We start from the raw sequence: 18,934 nt of genomic DNA, 5'->3' as shown, positions 1-18,934 counted from the left end.
GAAGGCCCTGGGGTCTGAGTGGACCCCAAGCTGACTGTGACTCAGCTGGTTGGAGGAAGGAGAGGATGATCCTATAAGGTTATATATAGCAACTGTGCATAGTGGCCCTGTGAGGTCATTGCCAGCCCGCTCAGGCCCTGTTTAAAGAACCCCACAGCCTCAAAGGGAGGTAGGAAACCTGGACAGGGTCCAGGACAGCAGGGATATGACCAAACTGGAGGGGCTGAAACCAAAAAAGCCTATGAGGGAAGATGAAAGGAATGAGTGAATCAGGGAGAAGAGAAGGCTGAATGAGGGCAGGAAGAACCTGTCAGAATTCCAGGGAAGAAAGGGGGCCGCGCTTCTCCATCTGGGGTAAGTCTAGGGAAGAAAGGAGGGGCGTACAGTGCAGAGGAGGGCTCCGAGTTGGTGAGAGGCTGCGAGGGTGTGAGCCCGAGGGGAGGGGAGAGACTGAAATGAGCTCAGTGGGGCTAAGTACGGGCCTGCACATCTCAGCTGTCTCTCACGCACCCTGATACCTCCAGCCCAGTTCTCAGGCGCCTCTTACCCTCGCCAGCCCAGGTATCCCCAGTCTGGTCAACGAGCACCTGCTCCTGTTCTCCTGGGGGCTTCGATGCGGGGGGATGCACATCTGTGCTAGGAAAGGGGGCTCTGCTGCCTCGGTCTCTGTCTCCTCGGGAAATGGCTCAGGACTGGGTGGGATTTGGAGAAGTTCAGAGGCATCCCCTGCAGACTTCTGGGAACTCTGAGGAGGTGGCCAGATGTGGAGAGGGGACAACTAGTCTCTGAGAGCCCTAAGTGGGCAGCATTTGTTGTGCTGGGCAGGACCGGGCTCACACGGTGAAGACGAAAACCTGGGAAGAGGGAGGAGAGGAGGACCTGGTGGGAGGGAGGAACCTGGCAGCAGGGAGGGCATGTGTCTGAGGAAGTTGGTTCCATTTCTGCAGGCGGGTGTAGCCTCATCCCAACAATGTGGTGGCATCTGGGCTATTCTGGGGACTTGTCAGTGACCTGGGTCCCACTGCCCCTGAGTCTCCAGGGAGTCACCACATTTGGATTCTGAAGAAAAGGGCCCCTGTCACTCCTCTCCTTGGGGTCAAAATAGAGAGGGATATTGCACTTTAAGCAAGAGAAACTGAGACCAGAGAGGGCACATGGCCAGTCCAATGTCACACAGCTTATCCCATCTCCCAGCCATATGCTGTTCCCAACACATCAGGAGACCTTCCAGGGGATCTTCCCTTAATGCTACTAAAATCCCCTCCCCTTCACTCCACCGGACCTTCATCCCCATCCTGCCCATCCCCCCATCTCTTACTGATGCAAATAACACCTGGAATTATTGACAAGGTGCTCAGAGTCCCCTGAGCACCCCTGAGCACCCCTGAGTGACCCCCAGCCCTCCTTCTGCTCCTCACCACCAGCACCTCCGCCTTCCCCAGCCAGCCAGACGTCCTATTAGGTAGGACAAGTTGGGGGCTGGGGGGAGGTGAGAGTAGCTTCAGACTTCTCCTACTTTGGCAGAAAACCCGCCGCGCTCCATGTCTGTAAAAGGAGCTGGGGCAGGAGGGGGTTGGAGCCCAGAGAAGGAGCTAGGTCCAGGGTGGGGGGGTGACGAGAGGCGGAGGAGGGATTTGCGAGAACTGGGGTGGGGGTGCCAGTGAAGGAAGGGGCCCAGGAAAGGGTCTGGGGTCAGGTGGAGAAAGTTGGGAGAGGGAGGCTATGGCCTGAAGGTCCTAAACTAATGAGATGCGGAGGGCAGCAGATGAGAGGAGGTGGATTGCAGCCTGAGCCTGGGGGGGGGGGACAGTACAGCGGGGAGAGATGAGTTTCAGGGAGAGTCCTGCCTGCGCTGGCTGTCTGGCTGGGCCCCCCAACTTAACCTCCCCCCAGTGATATCAGGAAGAAACAATTGCCTCTGGACATTCCTTCCCTTTTACAGTCACTCACCCGGGCTCCTCAGCGGCCTGTGGAGGTTAAGCAGCCTTACAGCTGAGGGAAGGTGGGTGGAGGGGCAGCGTGGAAGGGGGCTGTTTGGGGGAGGGGCTCTGGGAGCAAGGGCTCAGCTGGGGACCACGGAGAGTGGGCCCAGAGACTCAGGATGTCAGATGCTAAGGGGGCTTCAGAGATGACCTGGTCTGGTCCCCTTTCACACCTAGGCCTGGTGGGCAGGAGGGTGTTCAGGACTTACCCAGGTGACACAGATGTTTAGTTGGTAAAACCCCAGGATGAGGGCCATGTCTTAGGCTCTGCATAGTGGCCCACCACCACACCCCCAGGCTTGGGCCTCCTACCTTCCCACCAAGTGCTAAAGCTGAGGCAAGAGCCAGGCTCCCCAAGTTGACACCTGCCACACTGTCCCCAAGGCTCTCATACAGTGGTGGCCTCCTGGCCCAACCCGGCTCAGGATGGAAGCATGAGGTCCTCAGCTGGGAAACAGAAAGAAGAGGAGGAGAAGCCCGAGAAAGAGGGACAAAGGGCCACCCAGAGGTGGGGGTGCACCAGTGGAGGAAGGTGTCAGCACTGTCTCACATCACGGGTTCTGGGGTGGACCTAGAGTAGGTGAGGTGCTTCCAGACAGGGCAAGGTGGAAGAGTCACTTCTGTTTCTCCCCCTTTGGACCTCCGTCAGTTTTTCTCAATCCACATGCCCTGTGCTGTCCTGGTCAGTGTCCCCATCCCAGCCATCCACTCACACCAGCCACCTGCCCTCTATTCGTGCCACCCATGGGATCTGGGAGGTCCTATGGGTAGGCAGGGCCCTTGTCTTCCAAGGAGCCCTCTGTAAGTTTCAGAGATCTGCCTAGGCATCCATAAGCCCTCCAGACATTGAGCAGAGGGGAAGGCAGGGAACAAAGAGGCCTGGAGGCTGGAAAGAGCTCAGCAACATCACTCACCAGAAAAAAGGCCAGTGTGTCTGAAGTGAGGTGAGCACGGAGGAGAGGTGAGTGAGTTGAGATTGACAAGATGGGCAGGGCCAGTCCTGTGGGGACTTGGGAGCTATGATGAGTTTGGGTTTTGCTGGTTCAGTAGTTCAGGGAAGGGAGAGAAAGTGGCAATGGTGAAACAGGCAGTCTCCAAAAGGCACTCCCCAGAAATAATTAAGAAGCAGATCTGTGAAAAGGGGTTTCTTCTTGTTTTATTTGGCTCCCAGGTTAAAAGAAGTGACATATCAGAGACACATCACCTGGGTTCAAATATAAGGAAACATTTTCTTTATATTGCCCCTTGATGGAGATGTGTTAGGTACCTAATGACCCTTTATGGAATGGAATGGGCTGCTGGAAATGCCTGGTTCCCAGGCAGTGGAGGTATTCAAGCTGGAGCAGTGCTTGCTAGAGTCACTGTGGAGAAGATTTAAGCCTTAACTGAGAAGTGGGGGCTTGGGACTGGTCAACCTTGTGATTTATGAAGTTACATTCGATCTTAAGTTTCCAAGACTCTCCAAGGTCAGAGTAACCTGGGAAGATCTCAAGCACACTTCAGAACTGACTTTCTTTTCTTTTCTTTTTAAATCCTCAGCAGAGGATATATTTTCCCCCATTGTTTTTCAAAGAGAGTGTGTGTGGGGGTGAGGGGGGGGGAGAGAAACATCGATGTGAGAGAGATACATCAATTGGTTGCCTCTTGCATGCACCCTGACCAGGGCCAGGGGTCAAGCCTGCAACTGAGGCATGTGCCCTTGTCTGGAATTGAACCTGGGACCCTTCAGTCTGCAGGTTGATGCTCTAACCACTGGGCAAAACCGGCTAGGGCCTGACTTCCTTTTTTAATTGACTCAACAAAATGTACTGTACAAGACACCATATTATGTACACAAATTTATGAATTGTCTTCTTTTTCTGAGAAATGCTGAATGAACTGGTTTGTCTTGGTGGAACTTCCCAATTCTAATATCAATTAACTTAAGAGGTGTCACCATAAAGTAATGTGACTGCCAAATTTATCTATTTAAAGTGTGTCCCAAGGATGTTCATAGCAGCATTGTTTATTATATCAAAATACTGAAAACAATACAAATATCTATCAATAAAAAATTGGCCAAATAAACTATGGCAAATTTATACAGTGAAATATAAATGAGAATATTAAGAAAAATTACTGAAAACCTCCTATCAAAGAAAAAAGCTGGGCGAGATGGCTTCACTGGTGAATTCTATCAAACATTTGAGAATTTACACTAATCCTTGTCAAACATTTCCAATAACTTGAAAATAAAGAAACTCTTCCTAACTCATTCTGTGAAGGCACCATTATCCTTATATCAAAGCCAGACAAAAATACACAAGAAAATAAAACTACAAGCCTTATGAATAATGATGTAAAAATTCTCAACAAAATACTAGCAAACCAAATTCATCAGCATATTAAAGGGATTATATACCATGATCAAGTGGGATTTATTCCTGGCATTCAAGGATGGTTCAAGATATGAAAAATGAATTAGTATAATACACCACAATAACAGAATGCAGGAAAAACCCCACATGATCAATTTCATTTGCAATAGCATCGAAAAGAATAAAATACTTTAGAATAAATATAACCAATGAGGCATAAGACTTATACACTGAAAACTATAAAACTTTGCTGAAATAAATTAAAGAAGACAGAAATAAATGGAAAGACATCCGTGTTCACTGATGGGAAGATTTAATACTGTTAAGCTGTCAAAATACTATCCAAAATGATCTACAGCTTCAATGCCAAAGCCTACCAATGTTTTTGGAAGAAATAGAAAAATCCATCCTAAAACTCATATGGAATTTCAAGGGACCCTGAATAGTCAAAACATCTTGAAAAAGAAGAACAAAGTTGGAGGACATACACTTCCTGATTTCAAAACTCACTAGAAATTCACATTAATCAAAACAGTATGGGCCCAGCCAGGCAGGGCTCAGCCGTTGAGTGTCAACCTAGGATCCAGGCGATCAGGGTTCGATTCCCAGTCAGGGCACATGCTCGGGTTGTGGGCCCGATTCCCAGTTGGGGGCGTGCAGGAGGCAGCAGATCAATGACTCTTATCATTGATGCTTCTATCTCTCTCTCTCCCTCTCCTTTCCTCTCTCCGAAATCAATAAAGATATATTAAAACAAACAAAACACACACACACACAAAATGTTGTTAACCAGAGTCACCCCAATAAATTCAGTAAAAAGGGGGAATCAATAACATCCCTATGTATCACTAATAACTAGAATATATTATTTTTGAAAATTCCATTTACCATAGCAAAAAATTAAAAAAAAAAAAAAATCTAAAAAAACCAAAAACATTATGGAACAGGCATAAGGACAGATACACGGATAAGCCAGTGAAATAGAATAGTGAGCCCTGAAATAAACCCTCACATACATGGCTAAATGATTTTTAACAGGTGTCCAGACCACTCAATAGGGGAAAGGACAGTCTTTTCAACAAATGGTACTGGGAAAGCTGGATATTCACATGTAAAAGAATGAAGTTGGACCCTTACCTTTACACCACATACAAAAATTAACTCAAAATGGGTTAAAGACATAAAACTGTAAAACTCTTAAAAGAAAACACAGGGGATGAAACTCATGACCCTGGATTTAGCAATGATTTCTTGAATATGACACCAAAAGCACAAGCAAGAAAAGAAAAAATAGATATATTGGACTTCATCAAAATTAAAATCTTTTGTTCATCAAAGGACACTATCAACAGAATGAAAAGGCAACCTGCAGAATGGGACTTCTTGCATTTTGTGATGAGTACATTAATCCTCCAGATTAATTATTATTGTTTTTAGTGTGTCCAATTCGAAGTGGTGGTGGGGGGGCGGCTAACGTCCTAGTTGGCAGTGCTGCTGCTGAAGCAGAGCGTTCCTCTCTCACCTGCCTTCCAAGCCTCGGAGTGTTTTGCTGTCCTCCATGGTAGCAAATCCTCATGGGTGAAACCGAATTTTGGAAACAGACCCAAGTGGTTCGGAGCCAAGTCTGGTGGAGATGTTGATTTTGACTAGAGAATAGATGAATTTATCTATCATCCTCTATCTATCTATTTATTCATTCATTTATTTTTTTGCCTCATTTAACCAAGAAACTCAGCCCTTGGGCTGGTCAGTGTGTGTGTGTGTGTGTGTGTGTGTGTGTGTGTGTATGTTTCTGAAAACTTTTTTCTTTATTGTTTTACAAAGTACCATGAACGTCTCTCCCGTGCACATGGGTGAAAATCCCCTACTGAAATAGAACATTGTATAGTTGGATCAAAAGTCTGCTGGTAACAAAAGGTGACGGACACAGTAAAGTATCAGCTTAAGGTTAAAGCACACCACCTGGCAAATGCCCCCTGTGGAAAGCAGGGTTAGACTATTCTCAGCAGAGAAATCAGAATTGAAGTCTAAAGAATTGAAGTCTAAATTTAAAGATACGGGATATCTTGTAAGCCCCTTTGGCCCCTACCTCCACCCCTCACTCCCCTGACGCTCCGTTGGCCCCTTGGGATGAATGGATCCTGTACATCTCTTTGCATCCAATGAAAGCCACCTGTTCTGCTGGTTCCTTAGCTCTTCCTGAACCCTTAACACATCTCCACATTCTCTCAGCACCTTCTGACTTTCCCTCTCTTTCCAGCTTTCCTTCATTTTCATTGTAGAGCTTTTCCATGCTGAGAGGTCCCCTCCTTCTTCTGTCCTGCAGGGATTCTGCACAGGTTCCTCCTCCTCTTCGAGCCTTGCAGAGTGCTGGGGACAGACACGCAGACCTGCGGACTGGGCCAGGCCTGTGCCTCCTTGGCCATGTGAAGCCTGCTCGCTCCTTGCCTGCTGGGACAGCTCAGGGAGCTGCTACCACATGGGCAACTGTAGCCAGTGCTGGTTAGAAAGGCAATTTCCTTATGTGGACTGGAAACTGTTTACAGAGAGGAGTCCCATAAATGTTCTGTCCTCTCCAGCTTCGTGGAAATAGATGCACAGTTTACTATAGTACACTAGTCAGGATTGTTTTGACTACAAGTGACAAAAGTCAACATCAAGTTCCTTAAATGAAAAATAAGAAAAGTTTATTGGCCTCAAAGCCAGGAAGGTCACTGAAAGAGCTCACAAAATAGAGGAAGAGCTGCAGAACTAGGGCCCCAGGGGCTGGAATTTAGGATTATCTGCCTGGCATTCTCCCCCTCACCAGGTGTCTCTGCCTCTCCTTTCATGTAGATGGCTTTTTCCTCCAGAAAGACCTTCCCAGTGGGCAGGAAACATGGTGTCCACAGGCTCCAGGTTAGTAATCCCAGTTCCATTTATAAATCTCAAGGAAGGTCTCTGATTGGCCCTGCTTAGGTCCCACTCCACCCCCTGAGCCAACCACCCCAGCAAGAGGGATGCAGTTCTAAGACTGGCTGGGAGCTGAGTCACCTATCCACTCCTAGGGGGTGTGTGTGTGTGGCCGTTGTTACCAAAATAAGGAAATGAGAAAGAAAGCTCGAAGGCTACATTGAATTACCAGAAGGACAGTGCTGCCTGGGATGTACTAAGAACCCACGTGGTCTCCAAAATTCTCCAGGAGCCTAGAATCTAGTTTGGGAGACGAGACACAGAAATAACCAGAAGGCAACAGCTTGCAGTGACTCGAAGGCTGGATAAGAATAGCTGGAACTCCCCACCCACTTTATAAGCTTGTTTCTTGGGTAAAAATTAGACACTTAATGTGAAAGGGCTTTGAAAAAGATAGCAGTCACAAAGCCCTTTACAGATCACCTGGCACATCCACACCCACCTTGGGGACAAAGCATGGGCTTTGGGGTGAGACTGCCTCAGCTTCCTGAGCTACAAAATGGGACTGATACTAGCTCCTACCTCAAAGGGTTGTTGGGGAATTGGGGGACATGGGTGCGGGGCGCTCAGCAGAGTGGCATAGAGTAGGTGCTCAGTGCATGTAAGGTATTATTAGAACTTTTGCATATTGTTACCTGAGCATCTTCAAATGTGTAAAGGGTAGACATGGCGAGTCTAACATCCCCACTTTAAAGTGAGGACACAGAGAAGTAAAGGACTTGTCTCGTACTTAGTCCTGCTGGTGATGGCAGAGCTAGGGGAGGCCCAGCACTCTATTTCCAAGGTTTGCATTCCAAAAGGGTCAGGCCTAAGAGAGCCTTGAGTGCCAGGTGGAGGTGTAGAAGACGGCAGTGTTCATGGAGAAGTGGCATGTCCTCTGGGGTCAGCCAGTGCCTTGCGGATGGGCAAGCCCTCTGCAGGACTCCATTCCCGCTGGGGCTAGAACGTTATGGAGGTAGGAAGTAAGTGGGGCTTATCACCCCAAGCTTTCCTCTGCCATCTGACACTCATGCCTCCTCCTCAGGTACCTGGCCCCCACCCCAGAGCTTCTCTTCTGTGCGCTTGTTTACCGGACCCATGCAGTCTCCTCTATAAATACCAGCTCTGGTATTTCGGGTTGGCAGCTGTTGCTGCCAGAGAGATGGCTGGGTTGACATGCGGCTCGTGACAAAACACAAACCCCTGGTGTGTGTAGGCGTGGGTGGTGTGGGTAGGGGGATGAATCAGAGAGGAGTAGAGTGGACACCGAGGGGACAGAAGCCAGGTGAAGTTGGTGGTATGGGGGTGAGAGTATATTTAGCCACTGGAAACTGAAAGCACACCAGGCCTTTCCGTGAAACCACCCTGTTGCTGATAAACTTGAGGCCCCGTCCTCATCAGTAGGTGGGGAGGAAAAGGGCCTATGCTAGTCTAGGGGGAAACTGAGGCTCAGAGCTAGAACCCAGGTGCCAATGGACATACCTGAGCAGGCCAGCCCTGGCCATGGTGGCTCACTTCTTCTATCTAGGTGTGGCCGGTGGGCTCCTGATGGTTGCCTGAGCCCTTCCAAACCTCTGCCACTTCCAGAGACTCTTTAGGAAAAAAGGTGACTTGGAGCCTTTCCTGGGAACAGGCCTGGTCCCTTCAGGAAATGACCAAAGTGTCACCTGGGAACCCAAAGGAGACCCTCAAACTAAAGGGCAGCCTCTCCGGAGCTCTCTCCCCTGACTACAGGCAGTGCGGGGTAGGCCCCCAAGGTTGAAAGGGGCCTGCCTGGGGGTTCCGGACATGCCTGCTGCCCTGTGGACGCTGTTGCGGGACGGCCCATGCGCCCTCCTAGGCTGATCAGCCTCTCCCACAGCCCTCACGAGCCCCCCACCAGCCGGCCGAGGGGCGCAGGCCTCTTGGGGGGGGTGACTGGCCTCCCCGCCCCCGCGCCAGCGGCCGCCCTTTCCTGGCAGGACAGCCGGATCCTGCAGCTGTCAGGGGAGGGGCGGCGGGGGCTGATGTCAGGAGGGATACAAATAGTGCCGACCGCCGGGGCCCCGTGTCCCCTCCGCCTCCAGCTCTCCGCCGGCCGCCTGCCCGCCGCCTCTTCGCCGCCCAGCCTCGCCCGCGCCGCCGCTATGAGCCAGGCCTACTCGTCCAGCCAGCGCGTGTCCTCCTACCGCCGCACCTTCGGGGGCGCCCCGGCCTTCCCGCTCGGCTCCCCGCTGAGCTCGCCCGTGTTCCCGCGCGCCGGCTTCGGCACCAAGGGCTCCTCGAGCTCCATGACATCCCGCGTCTACCAGATGTCGCGCACGTCGGGCGGGGCGGGGGGGCTGGGATCGCTGCGGACCAGCCGGCTGGGGGCGGCCCGCGCGCCCTCCTCCTACGGCGCGGGCGAGCTGCTGGACTTCTCGCTGGCCGACGCCGTGAACCAGGAGTTCCTGACCACGCGCACCAACGAGAAGGCCGAGCTGCAGGAGCTCAACGACCGCTTCGCCAACTACATCGAGAAGGTGCGCTTCCTGGAGCAGCAGAACGCGGTGCTGGCCGCCGAGGTCAACCGGCTCAAGGGCCGCGAGCCCACGCGGGTGGCCGAGATCTACGAGGAGGAGCTGCGCGAGCTGCGGCGCCAGGTGGACGTGCTCAGCAACCAGCGCTCCCGCGTGGACCTCGAGCGCGACAACCTGCTGGACGACCTGCAGCGGCTTAAAGTCAGGTGAGAGCCGGGCGCTCCCAGAACCCCCTTTCCAAGACCTGCTCACGCCCCCGAGCGGAGATGGACTCCAGGCCTCTCCCACTCGGCAAGAGTTTTCTTGGAGGCATCCTGGGGTGGAAATGGGAGACCCTGGAAGAACAGGTGCCCTGTGGACAGCCCCCCTTAAAAGGCATCTTAAGAAGATGGGGTGATGTTGATGGCGGTCAGGCAGACAGATGGGTGGAGGAAGGAGGCCCAGTTCAGTCAGAGGGGAAAAGGGGAGGTTGAGAGGAAATCTGGGGCCCGCTGGGAAGGGCAGGGGGTGCGGAATCCAAGCAGTAGCTCTCAGCTTCTCTGTGATGAGACCCTGGGGAGGGGGTATAGTGGGGATCTTGGCTGGGGGCCTGGCTGAGGCTGTGCCGTTTCATAGGGGAGCAGATAATCCAAAGGACAGGGGAGAGTCGGTGGGGGGCTGCAGCCCTCAGAAAGCTGGGAGGACTGGATGGGGGGCTCCACTGGGCTCCCAGTACAAAAGGGCAAGTATAGAGCAAGTACTGGTGGGTCCTGCTTCTGACAGCCCCAGTGGGCAGAGTCACCACCCTGCCACCCAGGTCACAAACATGAACTGAGCACCTATGTGGGCCAAGCTGGGGCTAGGAACCAGGAACGTAGAAGTGGTTAAAATAACCATGCTTCCTAATCTCAGCGAGGTCACAGTCTGATGGGGACATAGACTTCCAGGGTGTGGCTCTGGGGCAGAGATTGGGCCACTTCCTGTCCTCTCTCAGTTGGGCAGGGCCTCTACTGTCTCTACCAGGCTGCCAGGCCTCCTTTCTCTGCTCTCAGCCCACTCTCTGGGCAGCCCCCAGGCCAGTCATCTCCAGGGCAGTTTTATCTTCACTGACTATCTATCCTTCTGTCTGTCTGTCTGCCCCCACTAGGCTGCAAGAGGAGATTCAACTGAAAGAAGAAGCAGAGAACAACTTGGCTGCCTTTCGATCGGTGAGCCCTCTTTGATCTCCAGCATCCTTACCCCTGTGTCCGTCCGTCATCCCCCGTCCGTGCCCCCGGTGTGGCCCCTGGTCTGCCTCAGCCCTGTGTGGGTCACCCTGTCCCTCTTGCTTGACCTCTCCCAGGATGTGGATGCAGCCACTCTAGCTCGAATTGACCTGGAGCGCAGGATCGAATCTCTCAACGAGGAAATCGCTTTCCTTAAGAAAGTGCATGAAGAGGTATGCTCTGGGCCCTCCTCCTCAGGGCCCTTAGCCGCTGGTGAAAGCAGGCAGGAAGGGGGAATGGTGGTGCTGGGCTCTGGGAATGGGGGTGTGAGGATGCTGTGTGGGGCCTGGTAGGGGACTGAAGCCCAGATGCACCTTTCAGGAGATCCGAGAGCTCCAGGCCCAGCTTCAGGAACAGCAGGTCCACGTGGAGATGGACATGACCAAGCCAGACCTCACTGCTGCCCTCAGGGACATCCGGGCCCAGTACGAGACCATCGCGGCTAAGAACATCTCCGAAGCCGAAGAGTGGTACAAGTCGAAGGTGGGTGGCCTGGCCCCTGTGTCCCCCTCAATCCCGGTCTGGAAGTGTTTCCTGTAGCTCCATCCATGGGAGGAGGGTGAGCGGGGTCTCCATGCTCTCTGGTCTAGCCCGACCTGCAACCTGCATCTTCCTCATCTCAGGGCCCCTCTCTGCCCTTAGGTGTCCGACCTGACCCAGGCAGCCAACAAAAACAACGATGCGCTGCGCCAGGCCAAGCAGGAGATGATGGAGTACCGGCACCAGATCCAGTCCTATACCTGCGAGATCGATGCCCTCAAAGGCACTGTGAGTCCCTGCCCACCTTGGTTGGCCCAGCTCCTTCTGCCTGCAGCTCCCACCCTCACTCTGTGACCTTAGGCCTATCACATGCCCTCTCTGGGCCCCTGTCTCCTCAAATCCACCACAAGGGGAAGAACAGGTGGCTTGCCCTGTGTGGGGGCGTGGAGGCCGAACAGCGATGCTGCCTTTTGCCTTCTGTTCTCTGAGTTTCCTCATGACACTTCGAGTTCAGGGTTCCTTGGCTCAAAAGAGTTTGAAAACTCCTGGATCTGACCATCCAAGGTTGCCTCCCAGCCCTGAGTCTGTCTTTCCCCCATCCTGGACCCCCAGTGAATCCCCACTTAAAACAACCTGATCTTGACCTGGGCGTCCCTCCCCTGCAGAATGATTCCCTGATGAGGCAGATGCGGGAGCTGGAGGACCGCTTCGCTAGTGAGGCCAGCGGCTACCAGGACAACATCGCTCGCCTAGAAGAGGAGATCCGCCACTTGAAGGATGAGATGGCCCGCCATCTGCGCGAGTACCAGGACCTGCTCAATGTCAAGATGGCCCTGGACGTGGAGATCGCCACCTACCGGAAGCTGCTGGAGGGCGAGGAGAGCCGGTGAGGGACAAGGCGGGGCTGGGGGGGTGGTCTGGGAGACGCTGGGGGGCCGATTCCTGCCCCAGTGGGTGCTCAGGATCAACTCAACAAGATCTGGAAACAATTTTATACAAGAGGCCACCACTCCACTAATTGCAGAGAATTAACCAAGGCCACCTGGGTAAAAAGTGATTTAATTAATAGCTTTTATAAAAAGAGAAATATAACTATTCCCTCATCTGCCTTCAGAATTAAGAACCAGCAGCATAAAACCATGTTCAGCAAATGGTAATAAAATATTACTGCCAGTCAAGGGAGAGATGAGAGCAAAGTGGGGAAGGATGAGGCAGGAAAGGGAGGGGCCAGATAAAGGCAGAGACGGAGAGCCTTGGATACAGGCTGAGAGAGAGGGTGCAGACTTGTATACTGAGGGCGCACATGTGCACACACACACATACACACACCCATGCTCGTGGGCAAAGACCCAGAATGACATGCTCAGACATGTCAATTCACCTCTAGACACAGAAAATAGCATACAGTTGGAAGGGAACACGGGGTCACCTGCTGGGGTGAAGGAAATGTTCTATATTTTTATTTAGATTTGTAGTTTCATGGATGTAGACCCTGATCAAAACTCACCAGATTGCACACTAAAGATCTGTGCATTTCACTGTATGTAAACTAAACTAAAAAAAAAGGGGATGCCTATTGATACTCATAAAAATGATAACGTTGGAAGTTTTTAAAAAATCAGCAGATATGTATAGATGTAGACTTACACATAGATTTCGGATTTTGTAGAATAACACGGACATATAATGACATTTTAAGGTAGCTAACTGGCAGTTCCTGGAACTTGGCCTCACGTGGGTGGGCCAAAGGTTCCCAGCCTGGCTGGAGGGTGGGCACACACAATGGTGTCCCCCAGAGCTGCTATCATACTTCCTGCTGTGTCAGGAGCAAGAAGGAAACCCTGAACTGGAGAGTGCAGTGGGATTGGGGGTGTCGGTGTCATGCCAGCAGGTTAGGGATGGAATGGGTGATCCTTCCAGAAGGGACAGTTCCTGGGACAGCTAAAGTTGGCCTTTGACCCTATGCCCTGAGCAGTGTGGCAGTGGGAGTGCTGGGGACCCTGGGACTGGACAGCTTCGGGTGGTGTTTAGAGAAGACCAGGGCAAGCTTTGATAGGTGGTCGCAGGGAGAGGTGGAGGGTCCTAACCTTTGGGGGATTTGATCTCTCCCCTTTCAGGATCAACCTCCCTATCCAGACCTTCTCTACCCTCAACTTTCGAGGTGAGTGCATGTGGGCAGGTGGAGGCTGGGCTGGTGAGGGGCAGGAATCCGGCATGGGCAGTGCCCAAGGCCTGCCAGGAGGGGGGACGGAACTGTGGGGGCAGCACTGGGGCCCGGGGAAGAGAAAGGGGGCTGCTGCGGTGGGGGCAGTTTAGGTAGAGGCATCTTCTGACAAAGAGATTATTTTATTTTGTTTTATTTTAATCTCATGGTATTGTATTGACGATGTCCACTGCGCCTTCTGGAAGTATTGAGTATGAAACAGAAACTGTTTGCTGATATACCCAGACTCTGAAAAAACTAGGGGTGTCCTTGGAGACCTGGCAGCAGAAGCATCTAGATCCATACTCCCTGGGCTATAAGGCACCAACCACCCATTGTCTGTTTAGCAAGTTGCCAAGTGCCACTCCACCCCTCTCCGCTGCTTGTTGAACACCTCCAGTTTGCTAGAATAAGATGTTGGATGCAGGTTTATAACAATGAAGCCAAACCTTAGCAAAGCCAAACAATGAGAAGATGGAGCTGTTAGGGCATTCTGCCATTCTGCCATTAGTAATATGCAGATCGCATGGCTTTCCAACCCTGGAGAACAGAAAAACACACTATAATGATACATTAGGAAAGGAAGTCGGAGTCCTTGGCAGCTTCGCCTTTCCTAGATCAAACAGTTTATATCTTCGATGTTCATTTGCATCAGGGAAAAACACATGCTGGCTCCACCGAGTCACAACGTTCATCACTGGCTGGTTGCTCTAGAAGGAGATTCACGAAAACCAAACTCTTAGTACCAAGGACCTAAACTTGACCCTATAAAACTCAGAACCTCTCTTTTCAGTTAGTCGTTTATACAGACACTAAGTGTGAGCCTTACACTTAAAATGGCTTCATGCTTTTTGAAATTAATAGTCCTGTGGCCATGATAGGGCAAGTATCATTGCTACCATTTCACAATGAAGAAATTGAGGCACAGAGGGCCAGTCACTGGCTACCAACACAGTGAATCAGTGACTGACTCCTGTCCGACTCTCTTTCATTAAGACATCAAATTAGTCATCTGGAGTCTTAAAGGCGGCTGGGTACCAGGCCTCCAAGAGAGTATCTTGGAGACTGGGCTTTGGGGTTCTGTTAGGGTAAAAATTCATGCTGAGCTCTCCTGCAGCCCAGGGGTAGAAAGGGAACAAGGAGATGTGTGAGGGATGGGAGTGCTGCGTGGTCTGGGCTCCTGAACCAGTCCACACCTGGAGCATATCTGTTGGTTCCTGATCCCATCTCAGCTGTGGGACTAACCCTGGGGTCTGCAGAGCCACTAGCTGGGCTCAAGGACAGGTGATAAATGTCCTGCTGAAAAAGTACCAGGCCCGTCTGGAAGGGGGGGGGGAGTCTTCTGGGCTCTGCCTGGTGGGACCAGGGACGGACTCCCAGCCCCTGGAACAGTCTGAGCCTGGACTTGGTCAGGCTGAGCATGTGGATGGATCTGTTACAGAAACAAGCCCTGAACAGAGGGGTTCCGAGGTCCATACCAAGAAGACAGTGATGATCAAGACCATCGAGACCCGGGATGGGGAGGTGAGCAGTCTGCTTGGTCCCCTTGCCTTTGGTGGGGCCATGGGGGTGTCTGGGAAGCTGTCAGCCAGGTGCTTTCTGCCAGCTGTGCTTGTCTGGGTCCTTGTCTGAAGGGAGGGGGTCCTGCTGTTCTGGGGTGGGGGTGGGCGGCTGTGGCTCCATTCTCCTGCCAGCACTGGACTGGACTGTGCTCTCTTCCTCCCCAGGTTGTCAGCGAGGCCACACAGCAGCAGCACGAGGTGCTCTAAAGCCAGAGACCCCTCTGCCACCAGAGACCATCCTTGCCCCTGTCCTCACTGCCTCCTGAAGCCAGCCTCCTTCCATCCCAGAGCACCACACCCAGCCACAGTGCTCCTCTCACAGCTTCTGACCCCTGTTCACCACCACCCCTCATGGTCCCCACAGGGAACATGGCCTATCCCTGCCCGGCTCAAGGAGCCCCCAGTAACGTGAGTCCTAGATGTTGGAAGTGAGAGAGCCAAGGCAGAGCAGTGGCCCTGCCCCTCCCACCTCTGTGACCTCAGGCTCTAGCCTCTGGCTTTGGAGAGAGTCCCTCACCCCAGAAGGGTGTTGGGACCCATGGAGTGGACCTCCCCACACCCCAGACCAGGTCAGAGAAAGAAAGGGACTCCTCAGTAAGCCGGGCAGGTAACTGGGGGACTAGTCCCCTGTGGAGAGAGGGGCACTAAATTAACCCCATAATCCCTTCCATTCCCAGGGTAGGCTTAAAAAGCAGGGCCTGCAAGAAGGAACCCCCGAAGGTGCCAGATGTGGGAGCAGGAGATTCAGAAGGAGTGAGGGTAGGCTAGATGCTGAGAGGAAAGGAGAGGACAGAGGCAGAGTGGTCTCAGGCAGGTGGCAGGGGCACCCACCTCCCCATGCCTGCCCCTCCCCCGCTGCAGGGGCTGGACAGAAACAATAAAAGAGAAGCACAAGCCTAGCATGTCCCCTGTTGTTCTGACTGCCAGGTCTCCTCTAGGGGCCCCTGAGCCCTGTCAAACTGTGCCCTGTGATGGATTGTGCTGCCCTCCTGGCCAGCCAGACTGTCCCCCAGGGTCTGTCACCTCTCCTGTTCCCAGAGCCTCCCAGCCTTGTTTTACGTGGGCAGCATTTAGGGGAGGGAGCTGGACAGGGCCTTTGTTGGGAAACCACACATACCTCCAATTAGGCCCCAATTCTGGGACTGCCCCCCTTGGGCCTCTTACCCCATTCAGATAATCAGGGAGCAGGGATGCCACCTGCTGTTCTTTTTGAAGGTCACCACCGCCCCCCACAGACTGGCTCTGAAGTAGGGCTCCTCCCCCAGTTCCTTCCCCAAAGCAGCTTACACCCTTTCCATGAAAACCGCCTAAGCACCTGTTATGCACAAGGGCGAATTCAGGAAAAGTGATAATGTTAAGGAAAATGAAAAGCTTTATCTTGTTCTTAGAGAAGACCCAGTATTCTAAAGCTGTCCCTTCATTAATTTATCATTTTAATGCAATGGTATCTCAATAAAACTCTAAAGGGAAATTTGGGGAGAATCTGGGAAGGTGGGAGGGGAATGTAGGACATATGAAAAGAAAATTAGGAAATTGTGGAATAAAACATTCACATCCATATGTTAAAGGTTTCTGTGGGGAAACCTTAATTATTTAACATAGGGCCTGGGGGCAATTGGCTGGCCACAGGGGACAGGATTAAGGCTGTCTCTCTTTTCACTCCTTCCAAAAAATAAATTCCAGGTGGATCAAGGATTTAGGAAGCTTGATGGATCCATGTAGGCCTCAGCTTTCCTGATGCTCTTCACAGGTTGAGAGATTACCCTTCAGAGTTGGGAAGAGGGTAGAGATCACAAACAATAAATTCAGATTGTAGGTAAAATAAACCTAATGGGATTTTAGTCTTAAAGTGCCTACTCTGGTGTTCCTAAGTAGGTTTTTTCTAGAAACTTCCAAAAGCTTTTCTGGTATCTCTCTCCTCTCCTTGGATGCACTCCTTGCTCACAAGTTGCCCCTTCCCCTCTGGGCTGTGTAGTCCCTCCCTCCAAGAAGACTCCCTTCTCCTTGGTGTTTCTTTTTTTAAAAAATCCTCACCTGAGGACACACATAGAGAGAGGAAGGAAGAGAGAAAGAGAGGGAGAGAAACATTCATTGGCTGCCTTCCATATGTGCCCCAACCTGGGATCAAACCCACAACCTGGATATGTGCCCTGACCAGGAATCAAATCAGCAACCTTTCAGACAACACTCAACCAACTGAGCCACTCCGGCAAGGCTCCTTAGTGTTTCTTCACCTTTGGCCTGGAAACATCTGGGCCTGCACCTCTGGTCCCCACTCTGGGCAACTGTCTACTCATGATCATTGCTTTTCCCCAGTGCTCCAATGGGGTGAACCCTGCAGACCCCAGAACTACCCCCTCAACCTGTAGCAGAGCTCCACATGAAATTAGAGGTCTTTACACTGGGATAGAGGAGGAGAGGTAGGTGAGGGGCTCCTTGTCCTTGAGCCTGCTGGGGACCCTGGAATCTAAGTTAGTCTCTCTGTGAGAGAACACCTGGGGGAGGCTGTGCCCAGCTGGATAAAAGGTGGTGTGTGTATCTTTGAGTAATTTATTGAGCCTCCAGACTCCTTTTTTCCCCTGGATGAGTTATGTGCACTAACCTACCACCTGAAGGACAAAGGGACACAAAGGTCAGGGAAGGTCTAAAAGGCAGCGCCATCCTCCAAAGAAAAGCTTAGATGCCAACGAGTCACCAAGGTGGAGGGAGTGTAGGAGTCTTAGACTCCGAGTCAGACCTGGAAGGCCATGATCCCCACAATACTGAAAGCCCCTCCCCAGCCTTGCCCCAACACCTTGAGGGGCAATCGTCAAGCTCTGCTTGAATGTCTCTGGTGTCAGAGAACTCACTACCTCCATGGTGGCCCCTTCCAGCCGGGGACAGCTCTGAAAATCAGAAAGCCCTTCCTTCTCAGCACACCTCTGTGTCCTGTGATGACTACACACTTGTCCTCAGAGAAGAGAGGAGGCCCAGACCCACCCTGTGTCCCGCAGTAGGGAAGCATTCTCCTAGCAGAGCCCTCCTGGGACTAGAAATTCTGGTTCTGAGTGCTCGGTTTTTCTCTTTCCTTGGGAGCTGGACAGTGACCCAAGGAAGCTAGGGTGGGAGACAGGTGCAGCGCTCCTAGAGGATGGACAAAAGTAAACCAAATGCCCAGCTGATTTGGCTAAGTGGTTGAGCCATGCATCAAAAGGTCACTGGTTCGATTCCCCGTAGGGGCACATGCCAGGGTTGCAGGCTCGATCCCCAGTAGGGGGTGTGCAGGAGGCAGCCAATCTATGTTTCTCACCATTGATGTTTCTCTCTCTCTCTCCTCCTCCCTTCTTCTCTCTAAAAATCAATTACAAACATTAAAAAAAAAAAAGTAAACCAAAGAAGATCTGAGTTTTGTGGTCATACACATACACCCATCACCATCACTCATGGCTGAGCCTCTCCCTGCTACTGGGGACGCCTGGCGTCTTCTCCTCCAAGACTCAGAACATTGAGAAACAAGGACTGACGGCTTCCCACTAGAGCCACAGGACCAGTTTCAGACCAACTGGAGGAGTAGGAAGGACTGTGGAGGCAAGCAGGTCCCTAAGCCAGGAACCGAAGCCTCAGGGGCCACTTTCCTGCCCTGTCTGTCTACTCTGGCTGCCCTACCCCCCACCCCTTGGGATGATGCATCACACCCA

General features: G+C 52.0%; 1 protein-coding gene across 2 annotated transcripts; it reads left to right on the top strand.

The window, feature by feature from the left end:
• The first annotated feature begins 191 nt into the window (after positions 1–191).
• On the top strand, positions 192–18,609 carry DES (desmin). 2 transcript variants are annotated; one of them, XM_081143076.1, is made up of 11 exons: positions 197–354; positions 7,175–7,237; positions 9,337–9,974; positions 10,895–10,955; positions 11,090–11,185; positions 11,334–11,495; positions 11,655–11,780; positions 12,158–12,378; positions 13,610–13,653; positions 15,137–15,219; positions 15,423–18,609. In XM_081143076.1, the coding sequence occupies exons 2-11, from the start codon at positions 7,175–7,177 to the stop codon at positions 15,462–15,464; spliced, it is 1,536 nt and encodes a 511-aa protein (XP_080999202.1). In that variant the 5' UTR covers positions 197–354; the 3' UTR covers positions 15,465–18,609. The 2 variants fall into 2 exon arrangements, with proteins under 2 accessions (XP_080999203.1, XP_080999202.1); XM_081143077.1 differs by lacking the exon at positions 7,175–7,237 and having other exon boundaries at positions 192–354.
• Positions 18,610–18,934: the final 325 nt, after the last annotated feature.

The sequence above is a fragment of the Miniopterus schreibersii genome (genome assembly GCF_964146895.1).
Source record: "Miniopterus schreibersii genome assembly, chromosome: 7".
Classification (NCBI taxonomy): domain Eukaryota; kingdom Metazoa; phylum Chordata; class Mammalia; order Chiroptera; family Miniopteridae; genus Miniopterus; species Miniopterus schreibersii.
The sequence above is the reverse complement of the archived record's forward strand: the minus strand, read 5'-3'. Positions and strand labels throughout refer to the sequence as shown.

What these genes read in the sequence shown, in the direction of transcription:
- DES (XM_081143076.1), top strand. Translation starts at nt 7,175, where the DNA reads ATGGCTTTTTCCTCCAGAAAGACCTTCCCAGTGGGCAGGAAACATGGT. An exon ending in TCGATGCCCTCAAAGGCACT is followed by an intron (nt 11,781 to 12,157) that starts GTGAGTCCCTGC and finishes CCTCCCCTGCAG; the next exon opens with AATGATTCCCTGATGAGGCA. An exon ending in CTGGAGGGCGAGGAGAGCCG is followed by an intron (nt 12,379 to 13,609) that starts GTGAGGGACAAG and finishes CTCCCCTTTCAG; the next exon opens with GATCAACCTCCCTATCCAGA.